Source organism: Choloepus didactylus, chromosome 14, assembly GCF_015220235.1.
Source record: "Choloepus didactylus isolate mChoDid1 chromosome 14, mChoDid1.pri, whole genome shotgun sequence".
Lineage (NCBI taxonomy): Eukaryota > Metazoa > Chordata > Mammalia > Pilosa > Megalonychidae > Choloepus > Choloepus didactylus.
Genome location: NC_051320.1, coordinates 98,286,232 through 98,296,699, shown reverse-complemented (window position 1 = coordinate 98,296,699; position 10,468 = coordinate 98,286,232). Strand labels below are relative to the sequence as shown.

At 58.9% G+C, this 10,468-nt stretch overlaps 1 protein-coding gene across 2 annotated transcripts in view; it reads right to left on the bottom strand.

Annotated features, from left to right (window-relative positions):
- Positions 1 to 1,950: 1,950 nt before the first annotated feature.
- The window catches only part of TOP1MT (DNA topoisomerase I mitochondrial), a 52,908-nt gene continuing 44,390 nt past the window's right edge, over positions 1,951 to 10,468 (bottom strand). For both annotated transcript variants that reach the window (XM_037803361.1, XM_037803360.1), the window contains exons 9-14: positions 9,095 to 9,163; positions 8,812 to 8,926; positions 7,366 to 7,493; positions 7,093 to 7,187; positions 2,910 to 3,059; positions 1,951 to 2,131 (exon numbers count right to left, since the gene is read on the bottom strand). In XM_037803361.1, coding sequence (XP_037659289.1) covers positions 2,029 to 2,131; positions 2,910 to 3,059; positions 7,093 to 7,187; positions 7,366 to 7,493; positions 8,812 to 8,926; positions 9,095 to 9,163 — 660 coding nt within the window. In that variant the 3' untranslated portion in view covers positions 1,951 to 2,028. The remainder of the gene's footprint in view (positions 2,132 to 2,909; positions 3,060 to 7,092; positions 7,188 to 7,365; positions 7,494 to 8,811; positions 8,927 to 9,094; positions 9,164 to 10,468) is intronic.

Below are 10,468 nucleotides of genomic sequence, written 5' to 3'. Positions count from 1 at the left end.
CTGTGAAAACAGGATGGGCTGCAGCTGTTACTTTAATCATAGAGAAGGCGTAAATAATGGAGCAAGGTTGAATATAGTCCAATCAAATGTATGATTATCAATATGTTGTAATGGTGTTACCAGTTTGAATATATTATGTCCCCCAAAATGCCATTATCTTCGATGCACTCTTGTGTGGGCAGATGTATTTAGTGTTGATTAGACTGTAATTCTTTGAGTGTCTCCTTGGAGATGAAACTCACCCAACTGTGGGTGATAACTCTGGATGATTCCCATGGAGGTGTGTCCCCACCCATTCAGCATGGGCCTTGGTAAGTTTACTGGAGCACTATATAAGCTCAGACAGAAGGAGCAAGCTTGCTAGAGCCAAGAGGGACACTTTGAAGAATGCACAGGAGCTGAGAGAGGAGCTGCAGATGAGGGAGTTTGAAGATGGCTGTTGGAAGCTGATGCAGACGTTTTGGAGAACACCATTGGAAGCAAGCAAGACGCCAGCCACGTGCTTTCCCAGCTAACAGAGGTCTTCCGGATGCCACTGGCCATCCTCCAGTGAAGGTACCCTTTGTGACACTTTATGGCCTTAAGACTGTAACTGTGTAACCAAATAAACCCCCTTTATAAAAGCCAATCCATCTCTGGTGTTTTGCATTCTGGCAGCATTAGCAAACTAGAACAAATAGCTAAAGTCATCAGAGAATAAAATGAAAAAAAACTATATTAACAAGTAAGTTAAAGACAAGTAATAGTAATCTCTTTCCTGATTTTTAGTCTTTATATAAATAAAAGCACATTATATTGCTCTTAAAAAATCATAGCTTAATTAGTAAAAATATTATCAGTCGAGTTTTACAGGCATTCAAGGCTAAGTCTCTGATAATGTGGATACCCTCCCGTGATCTTGAACCACTCATGGATCGAGATGCTTTGCTTCATGAGACATTCATGTTCACGAAGCATCATTTAATGTAAATATAGAATATGACAATTATGGTTACTCTAAATCAAGATGCTATAAATTCTCTGTAACCGAGACAAGGGGGAGCTCTCTGATCTCATGTCCAGCTGTGTCTGGAGGAGTCGGGGCTCCCAGGCTTGGTAATGAATCAATTAATTTTTACATTGTAAACTTGTTCCTTTTACCTTAAGTGCTCCTTTAGTAACAATGTGTTGAAGTTGAATTCTTGTCTCCAGTGCTCTTTACTTTTAAACTACTGTCTGTCCCTAGACTCCTGATTTGAGTGGGAGGTCACTTGATGAAGCACAAACCCACTGAATCAGACCTGATGAGGCTCAGGCCTCTTCTAACGGGGATCACAGGTTTGAGGTGTAAAGAGACTAACCGGCGACAATCGTCCTGCTGCCTCCACCCAGGCGGGCTCCGGTGCACAGGCTGCTGCCTGCAGCGCATCCCCCCCCCCCACCCCTTGGGGCAGACAGGGCAGCTTGTTGCAGTCACTCCCTGCATCTTAATTTTCCCACATCGGGGCCACCTCCCCAGGTGGGGGCAGGAGACGCACAGTGCAGGGTCCGAGGAACCCTGGGGACCATGGAAGGTTCCAGTGCTGGAGCAGCCTGGGAGGGGCCGGGACTGGCTTCTCAGCACCTGGCTTTGGAGGCTGCCGCCGGCCACCCAGGACTCCCGTGGCCCCCGAGCCCTGGTGAAGGCCTCCCCGTCCTGGAGGTGGGCTGCCCGGGGCGGGGTCCACACGCAGGTGAGGCCGACCCCCCCACAGCCCGTGGAGCCTGGCCCAGGCGTCCTCTCCGAGGGAGGAGAGGGGGTGTCCAGGACTCACCTGTGCCACCGCTCCCCGACACCTCGGCCTCTGCCTCTCTGTTCCTCAAATCCCGGAGGAGGAGGGCACCCGCATGAGGAAGGAAACGCAAGTGCCCCAGCCGGGCCAGCGCGCCAGGGACTTGTTCTAATGACACAAAAAACCACAAAGGAACATCTCCTTGTACAAAATGCCCCCAATATTGCTTTAATAGGGGAAAAACAGAAAAGGCGCTTCGGAGAGACACAGAGACGGGTCAGAATTCAAAGTCCTCGCCCGCCATATCGATGGCCCAGGCAAACTTCTCCCTCTGCGTCTTGTTGTAGATCTTCTCTATGGGCACCGCGAACCGCCTGCACCTGTGGAGGGCGGCCCAGGGCGGGATGTGAGCTCGGCAGGCGCAGCCCCAGGCAGGCAGGCAGGCGGCTGTGGGGAGCGGGGCCCCCTCTCCTTCCCCTACCAGGCATGGGCCACCGCCCCTCACGGGGAGGCTCAAGGAAGGCAATGGGGACAGAGTGGGGACACCCTGGGCCTGCTCTCCACCTGCAAGGGGGTCCAGGGGGTGCACGGGGGTGACCTGGCCCCTCCCTCCTCCACCATCATGGGCGCTCTTGTGACTGGGGGGGGCTGCCCTGACATCTGGGGGTCGCCACGTGTCAGAAGCACAAGTGATGCATGTCAGGCCCCTCTCCCCACCTGCTCACCCCCAGTGGCCCCCAGCCCGGGAAGGAGCTGAGGGTGGAACCCGGGCGGGCAGGAGAGACGCTCTGGGGGGTGGGGGTGGGGCTGGTCCCAGAAGACCCCCATCCACTGCCGGATCACATGGAAGGGGGGCCCGAGGGAACTAAACAAGGCCTCTTGGTAACCAAGGCACCCTGGCACCCTCTCAAGGGCCACCTCCAAGTGACCCCAGACCACCCCCGACGGCCGGGGGCTGGTGGAGGGGGAGGGTGGACAAGGAACAGCCCAGAGCTTTCAGAAGTGGACGGGGTCAAGCCGGGGGAGCCGCCTTCCCGTGCAGGCAGCAGCTGGAGCTGCTCTCTGTGATGGTCACGGAGGGGCTCCTGGGAGGCCCTCCATGGCCCACCCAGCCCTGGAACAGGACAGGGAGCTGGAGCCCCACTGAGGGCCACGCACCAGGCGACGCTGATGCGCGGGTCCAGGTAGTTGAGCTTGGATGTGCCCAGGGCGACCTGCTTGTTCTCCTCCTTGTCCGTGGCCTGCGTGGTCAGCCTCCCCAGCTGCTCCTCCAGCCTCCCCAGCAGCCGCCGCCTCTTCTCCAGGAAGCTGCAGAGGAAGACGGGGCCGCAGTGTCGGTGCACTGGGCCGGTCTGTGGGCTCAGCCCTGGGGGACACCCGGGAAACCTGCCCCACCCCCATGTGGGCCCAAGCAGGGGGAAGAGAGGAGGGTCCCCAGAATCCGGATGGGACCAAAGGGCAATGCAGAGCCCCCACCCCCAGGCACCGGCTGCCACATCGGAAAACAGAAGCCCTTCAGCAGGTGCGGGATACTGATTACGTGCTTCAACCTGGCGGGCCTGGGCCGGGGGACCGGATCAACCCCTGGGGAGGGTAGTGGGTACGGGTGACAGCGCCCTCCACAGCCCCCCGGGCCTGAGAAGGTGAGGCCGGAGGCAGGCCCCAATTCCTCACCCAAAACCAACCGTTGGAGGAAGCTTGCCGGGTAAGACCGCCTCCCTCGTCTAACCACTCAACCCCTCCGTTACAATGCAACGTCCCCTACTGCCAGTGCGCATGCACCAATCATTGTGCAACACCCAACAACCAACCTCCGCGCCCTCTCAGAACCAATCCAAGCCTTTAACCTCTACAGCTACCCCGCCCTCTAGACCGCCCGTTATAAGCTTGTACTCTCCCCTAATAAACTCTCTTGGTTTTCTCACCCTAATAAGAAACGTGTCCCGCCTGTTCCTTTCTCGCCGCCCTCCATACTTTGCACGCCTCCGCCGGGGACCTGGCCAAGTCCCCCGCCTCGCCCTCGCCTCCGGGAAAGAGCCCCCGCCGCCGGTACCCTCCGAGCAATCCTGAGAGCCTAGGATTTAGCGACCGGCCGCCACCCCCCCCCAGACGAATCAATTGCAACCGCAAGCAGGAACATAAAATATGCCCTTCCACATGTTTTAAGGGTCTTTATGGAAAAGTAATTGAATAGGGACTGGCCAGCAGCCAGGGAGAATTATAAGAGGCTTGAAACATCAGCAGAGATGCTCAGCCCTTCTTCCTCCCTTTTAAAGGAAAACAACTTAAAAAACCAGAGGCTCTCACGTGACCTCTTGGTTTAAAATGCTGACGCTGGATACAGCAGTGCCCTGAGAGCCCCCGGGGGCCGCTGGCCACGGCTGGAACACCAGCAGCGCACGAGAACTAACCCCAGTGTCACTGCGATGCCACAGATGCACCTGAGCACACGTGACGCGACACACATCCGCGAGTGGGAAGGCCGCCGCCAAGAGGCTGGCCCAGCCCGGGGGGTACAAGGGGGCCGGAAGGGGGCCATCCGCCCGAACCTGTCTGAGCGAGCCACGGCTCCAGGCGCTGGTGGGAAACGATCACCGAGGGTGCAAACAAAACACCAGGCGACAAAGGTGAACCGTGAGTGAGCTGCTCCTGACGTGAAAAGAGGGGAAGTGCACAGAGGGTGTGCACGTGCTGCGGTATCAGGTTTGAACCTGTTATGTACCCCACAAGACTATTTTTGAATCCATTCTTGTGGGGAACACACCTTTTGATTAGATTATTTCCATGGAAATGTGGCCCTGCCCATTCAAGGTGGATCTTAATTAGCTTACTGGCATCTTCTATGAGAGGATAAAAGGCAGAGACATTTTGAAGAGAGCTCAGAGATGACACAGACCCCGACGTTTGGAGATGCTAAGCTAAGAGATGAAGCCCGGAGTTTGCCCCAGAGAAGCTACGAGAGATCCCCGGACGCTTAAAGAGAAGCCACCGGGATTAGAAGTTGAAAGCAATGCAGTCCAGGAACAAAGGACCAGCTGACGCCCGCCCCGGGCCTTCCCCGCTGGCAGGTGTTCTGGAGCCAGTGGCCTCTCCTCAGTGAGGGTCTCCTCTGGTTGATGCCTTAGTATGGACACTTTTGTGGCCTTTGAACCGTAAATCTGTGAATTAACAAACCCCCACTGTAAAAGCCATCCATTTCTGGTATTTTGCATTTCTGGCAGCTTTAGCAAACTAGAGTACGTGGGATGTACGATTTCTGGAAGATTCTCAAGAAAACTCACAATTGCTGCTGGGAATTCAGAGTCTGGGATGGACAACAAACTTATTTTTCACAAAATACCCTTTGCTCTAACAGCTTGAACTTTCTAACACACACACACACCACTGAGAACACACGCCTGCAGCGGAGGACACTGTAAGGATGAGAAAACCATTGCCCTTTAAGAACCGTGGCAACCAGAAGTGAGAGGGGACATCACTGCCAACCTTGTGGCCACGCGCAGGATGGCAGGGGATGCTGAGACCTGCCCCCACCACTAAGCACTGGAGATGAAACGGACAATTCCTGGAAAGATTACAGAAAACAGAAAACTACTTGAGAAAACAAAACTCGGCAGACCCTCCACAGTAGGCAGAGCGCAGGCTCTGGGAACCCTGGGACCTGGGGCACAGTCCCCTGAGGACACATCACAGTGCTGCCGGACCCCCGGGCCACTCGCAGACACCCAGGGAAGGGCCCGCCCGAACCCAGCTGCTGTGAGCGATCTCGTATCTTGTCTGATACGCAGACCAAGCGCCTTCCTAACGTGATTCCCACGAGGGCTGCAAGCTGGGGAGCATGTGTCCCGGGCAGTGACCTCTTCGAGCCCTTGGGGGTCTCACTGCTCAGCCCAGGTCCCCACCCCCACACCAGATCCCAGCTGACTTCTTTGCAGAAATGAACAAGCTGATCTAAAATTCATATGGGAATGCAAGGGACTCAGGAGAGCTGAAACCATCTCGAAACAGAACAAAGGTGAGGGGGCTCACGCTTCCTCATTTACCACAGATGCAGGAGTCAGTGTGGAAAGGCACGAGGGGGGTGACAGACCAACGGAACAGAACTGAGAATCCAGAAACAAACCCACGCGAGCGTGGCCAGCTGATCTCCAGCAATGTCATCGAGCCCAAGCCCACTCCCTGGGAAAGAAGTGCCTGCCAAGCGGTGTGGGGACAGCTGGGGATGCCCCTTCTCCCCACAGGCGAAGAGGGACTCACATCAGAGCCCAGGCCTAAACCCAAGAGCCCACCACAAAACTCTCAGAAGAAAATGTGGGTGGAAATCTTCAAGACCTTGGATTAAGCAAAGAATTCTTAGACATGACACCAAAAGCAAGGCAACAACAAAAAAAAAAAAAAGGAAAAAAGATACACTGGATTTCTTCTGAACTGTAACTTGGTGCTTCAAGAACTTCAAGAAAGTAAAGACAACCCACAGCAGAGGTACAGTATGTGAAGATTATACATCTGACAAAGGACTTGTACCCAGAACATATAAAGAACTCTTATAGCTCAATAACAAAAAAAAAAAAACAACCCATTTGAAAAACAAAGGATCGGCACAGACGCTCTCCCAGGAGACGCCGCTGGCGACGAGCCCCCGGCAGGACGCTCAGCACCGTCAGCCACGGGGGACGCACATCAGCCCGCAGGGCCCCAGCGCCCCCCGCCACGCGGAGGCTTTCATTTGAAGAAACTGAGGACGAGCGCTGCCGGGCTGAGAACCCGGACCCCGCAGCCCGGCTGGTGGGGTGCAGGATGTGCAGCCGCGGTGGGGGTAGCGGGCGGCACCTCAGAAAGCTCGAGTCAGCGCCCGGCACGGCCACCCCACCCCAGGCATCACCCCAGAGAAATGAAAACGCACAATGTGCAGACGAGTGCCCACAGCAGCACCATTTCCAGCAGCCGGAAACTGGTGCCCCCCGGACAGCCAGCACGACGCTGGGCAACGCCACGCGGCCACGGGGGAGGCTGCTCACTGCAAGAGGAGTGAAGTCGGGATGTAACTTAGGACAGGATGACCTGAACACATCAGCCAGGGAGAGAAGCCGGTTCCACGGGCAGGGAGCGGCTCGGGGTGTGGCACTCCTTTAGGGGCGAGGAGGGGATCTCGGGGCGTGACAGTGACTGTGGTAAGAGCCCCGGGCCGTGCACCGAGGGGGTGAACTGAACAGCGCTTGCACCACGAACAGCCGGAGCCCGGCCACGGTGACAGGTGTGCTGGGCGACTTCCTCCTCGTACATCCTGTGTCGCTTCCACTTCCTCCACAAGCTGTCGGTTTCCACTCACAAAGGTACTGACCTCTGGCCTTTGCCGTCTCCCCCGGCGCCAAGCTCGGCCTCCGCCTTCTCCACTTCCGCCTTGGCCTCGGCCACCCGCTCCCGCTTCGCCTCGATCTGCCGAGCAAAGGGCAGCAGGGCCTCTCTCACCCCACCCGTCCATCCCCAGGCACCCGAGGCCCACTGCCAGGCTGGCCCTCCTGGGGTAGAGGCCCCCCAGGAAGACACCCCACGCAGATCATGGCCCCCCAGCCCCGGGCCAGCGAGCAGGCACCGAGGAGGGCGCCAGGGCCACCTTCAGCTGGAGATTCTGCATCGACCGGGCGAAGGTCTTGGGGGTGGCGCGCTGGTGGTTGCAGAGCATGGCCACGGCTCGGTTAGCCCGGTTGTAGGAGAGGATCTTGGCTGCCACGTTGTCCTCAGCTGGAAGAAAGACGACCCATGAGGGGGCCCTCACGTCCCTCAGTGCTGCTCTGTCCAGATGCGAGAGCCTCACCCATGGGGTGTGCAGGGCCGGGGTTCACACTGATGGGGCTGGGAAGGGGGCTGTGGTGACGAGGACCCTAAAGGCCCGCGCTGCCCAGAGGCCTCCGCGCAGCTCCCCAAGCTCACCGGGGCAGTGGGGGCACAGCAGAGCGCCGGCTGCCGCACAGGTCTGGTGTCTGCAGTGGGCTGCCGTGGGCTAGGGGAGTCCAAGGTGGGGCAATGTTCCCAGGACAGGCCCCCAAGAGGCGTCCGCCTCCACAGGGGCCGAGGGAACCCAGGGACCCCAGGAAGAATGAGGCTCAGCCCATGTGCCGGGTGCATCTATGGGGCTTGGGGCAGGGGGGCTGCTGCTCTTCCTTAGGGGCTGCCAGTGTGGGGTGGCTTGGAGCAATGCACCCCATAAAGGCACATTCTTAAACCTGATCCATCCCTGTGGTGTGGACCCGCTGTAAGGAGGACCTTCCGAGGAGGCTGCCTCAGTCAAGGAGGGGCCCACCGCACTCCGGAGGGTCTCGACCCTCCTTTATCAGCAAAATGAAATTCAGACAGAGAGAGGGAGAGACACCCCGGGAGGCAGGAGGCTGGATGTCCATGGAGCCCAGGAGACAAGCCAGAAACCAGGGGCCCGGCCGTGTGTGCCGCCACGTGGCAGAGGAGCCCCAGAGCCGGGATCGCGGCAGCCGGCACAGGAGGCCACGGCCTCTGGGGAGAAAGCGTCGCCGCGATGACGCCTGGATCCGGACTTCCAGCCAATAACCCCCACCTGTTTAAGCCGACCCACCGTGTGGATTTTCTCGAGCAACGAGGAAGCTAAGCAGGGTGACACCAACACCACACAGCGGCCACATCCCGAGGACACGGGCCAGGGGTGCCAGCATCGTGCTTCCCTTGCACCATCCTCACGCAGTGCTGTCACCCCCGTTCCAAACCAGGCAGCAGGCATGGAGCACTGGGGGTTCCGATTCCGGCCCAAAGCCCCCTGGCAAGGCGGCTCGATGCCCTCCTGCCCCCCCAGGCCCCTCAACCCAGCAGCAGCCAGGACCCAGCGGGCACAGTGAGCGGCCACAGAGAGGCGGCCTCGGCTGGGCTCTCCCTACGGGGCCCACACGCCTGCACCCGCCTCTCCCAGAAGCCTCCGCCCCGCGGAGGGGGCGCACAGCTCTCCCACCTCCTGCCCCGCCAGGGCACAATCGAGGGGCTCCCCTCCCCTGTGAGGTGCCACCGGCCCAAAGGGACAGGCGGCCGAGGTCCTCACCGCGGGTCAGGGCGCGCAGCTGCTCCTGCAGGGTGGCCGAGGCGTTGTAGGTCCGGAAGACCTTGGCCGTCAGGCCGTCCATCAGGTCCTGGAGGTGCTTGTTCAGGCTGGTAGTCTGGGCACAGCGGGAGGAGGAAGGGCTGAGACGGGAGGGCACAGGAGGACGCCGGGGATCCAGCCAGTGGGTTAGAAACCCTCGTCCTTGTCGTCAACAGCAGGTGTCCGCCGCGTGGCTGCCCGGGGCCCCCGTCTCAGCTGCTGCTGAAGCCACAGACGCACTTACGGTCAGCCTGTCGAAGAGCTCGTCCCCGGGGTCCTTGTTCTCCATGAACAGCTGCAGGTTCTTGTACACCTAAAGCAGAAAACAGAACTTCAATCTACAGATTTCCTCAAGACAGACTCACAAAGCACACGCAATCAGAGAGAAGCTTCTGGAAGGTGGAGATGGAGGTGCTGCGCTGAGGTGGGAATTTTGGAAGGCGAGCCGATGCTGCATGTGGGGAGACTGTGAGCGTGGGGGCCTCTGCGGAGCCACCAGCACCCTCTCCATGCGCCCGGCCACGCCCCACTAACAGGTCATCTCTTACCCCATAAACCCACGGGGCCCCCGGGGGCACAGGCCTGCTGATGCTCCTGCATCCCACAAGCGGGCGGGTCCAGATGGCCTGCAGAGGCCCCGGCCCACGTATAACAGACGCGTGTGACGCAGCTGGACGCCCACCTCCCATCACAGGGTCCCGAGGACCCTCGTGGCTGCTGTGCAATCCCCCGTCCACCACTGAAGGTCAAGGGCGCTGTAAGAAAATGCCTGGTACTGTGCCTCCCCAGCCCTAACCCTGCCTTCCAGAATGCTGCCTCCTAACGACAAACACCCTCCCTGTTCATGTCAGGCAGAGCTGCAGCCCCGGCACCGCGTGGTGCCCACACGAGCCAGGCTCAGTGCATGTTGCGGGGCAGGGTCACACGCTGCACCCGCCCTGCACTTGCGCCGTTTCCACGTCGGCTGCACACGGGCCTGCGGGCGGCCTGCTGCCTCACCCGGGCTGCGCACAGGGTGACCGCTAAAAAGCACTGGTGACAGCTGCATTCGCCCCACGGAGGCCACCTGTTCACGGCAGAGGACACCGGGCCCCACCAGACCCCACGCACCCCAGGTTCAGCCCTCAACTGCCTCCCACCTCCTTCCTCCTCCCATCTTTCATCTTTGCATGTGGTCTTCTTGCCATAACAAATCGTGAAAAGAATCACAAATCCTGTCTTTGCTGTTAGCCCCATAAGCCTGTCCTGCTACCCTCAGCGCCCACGTGGTGGCTGCCCTGGGTGTGAGGGGCCATGGCCGCTTCCAGGGCAGACAGCACAAGCTGAGCACGCCCCTTCCTTTTCCTTTTCTGGGTTTCTGGGGACCAGGGCCTCACAACAGGCCTTCAGAACAGGAGGCCCTCAGAGGCCCGAGTGGGGTCAATGCTCCCAGGCAGCTGCGGCCACCAGGGGTTGAGTGGAGCCATGGTCGGGTAAGACCCCATGGAGGTGGCTCTCTTCACCGCAAGGCCAGCCTGTCCAGCCAGGACTGTTTCCGATGGTAAACAAAGCCATCTACAAACCCCGAATCCACCCAGCCCTGCGGGATGCCCTGCCCCACCCCTGACCGGCTGGGCCA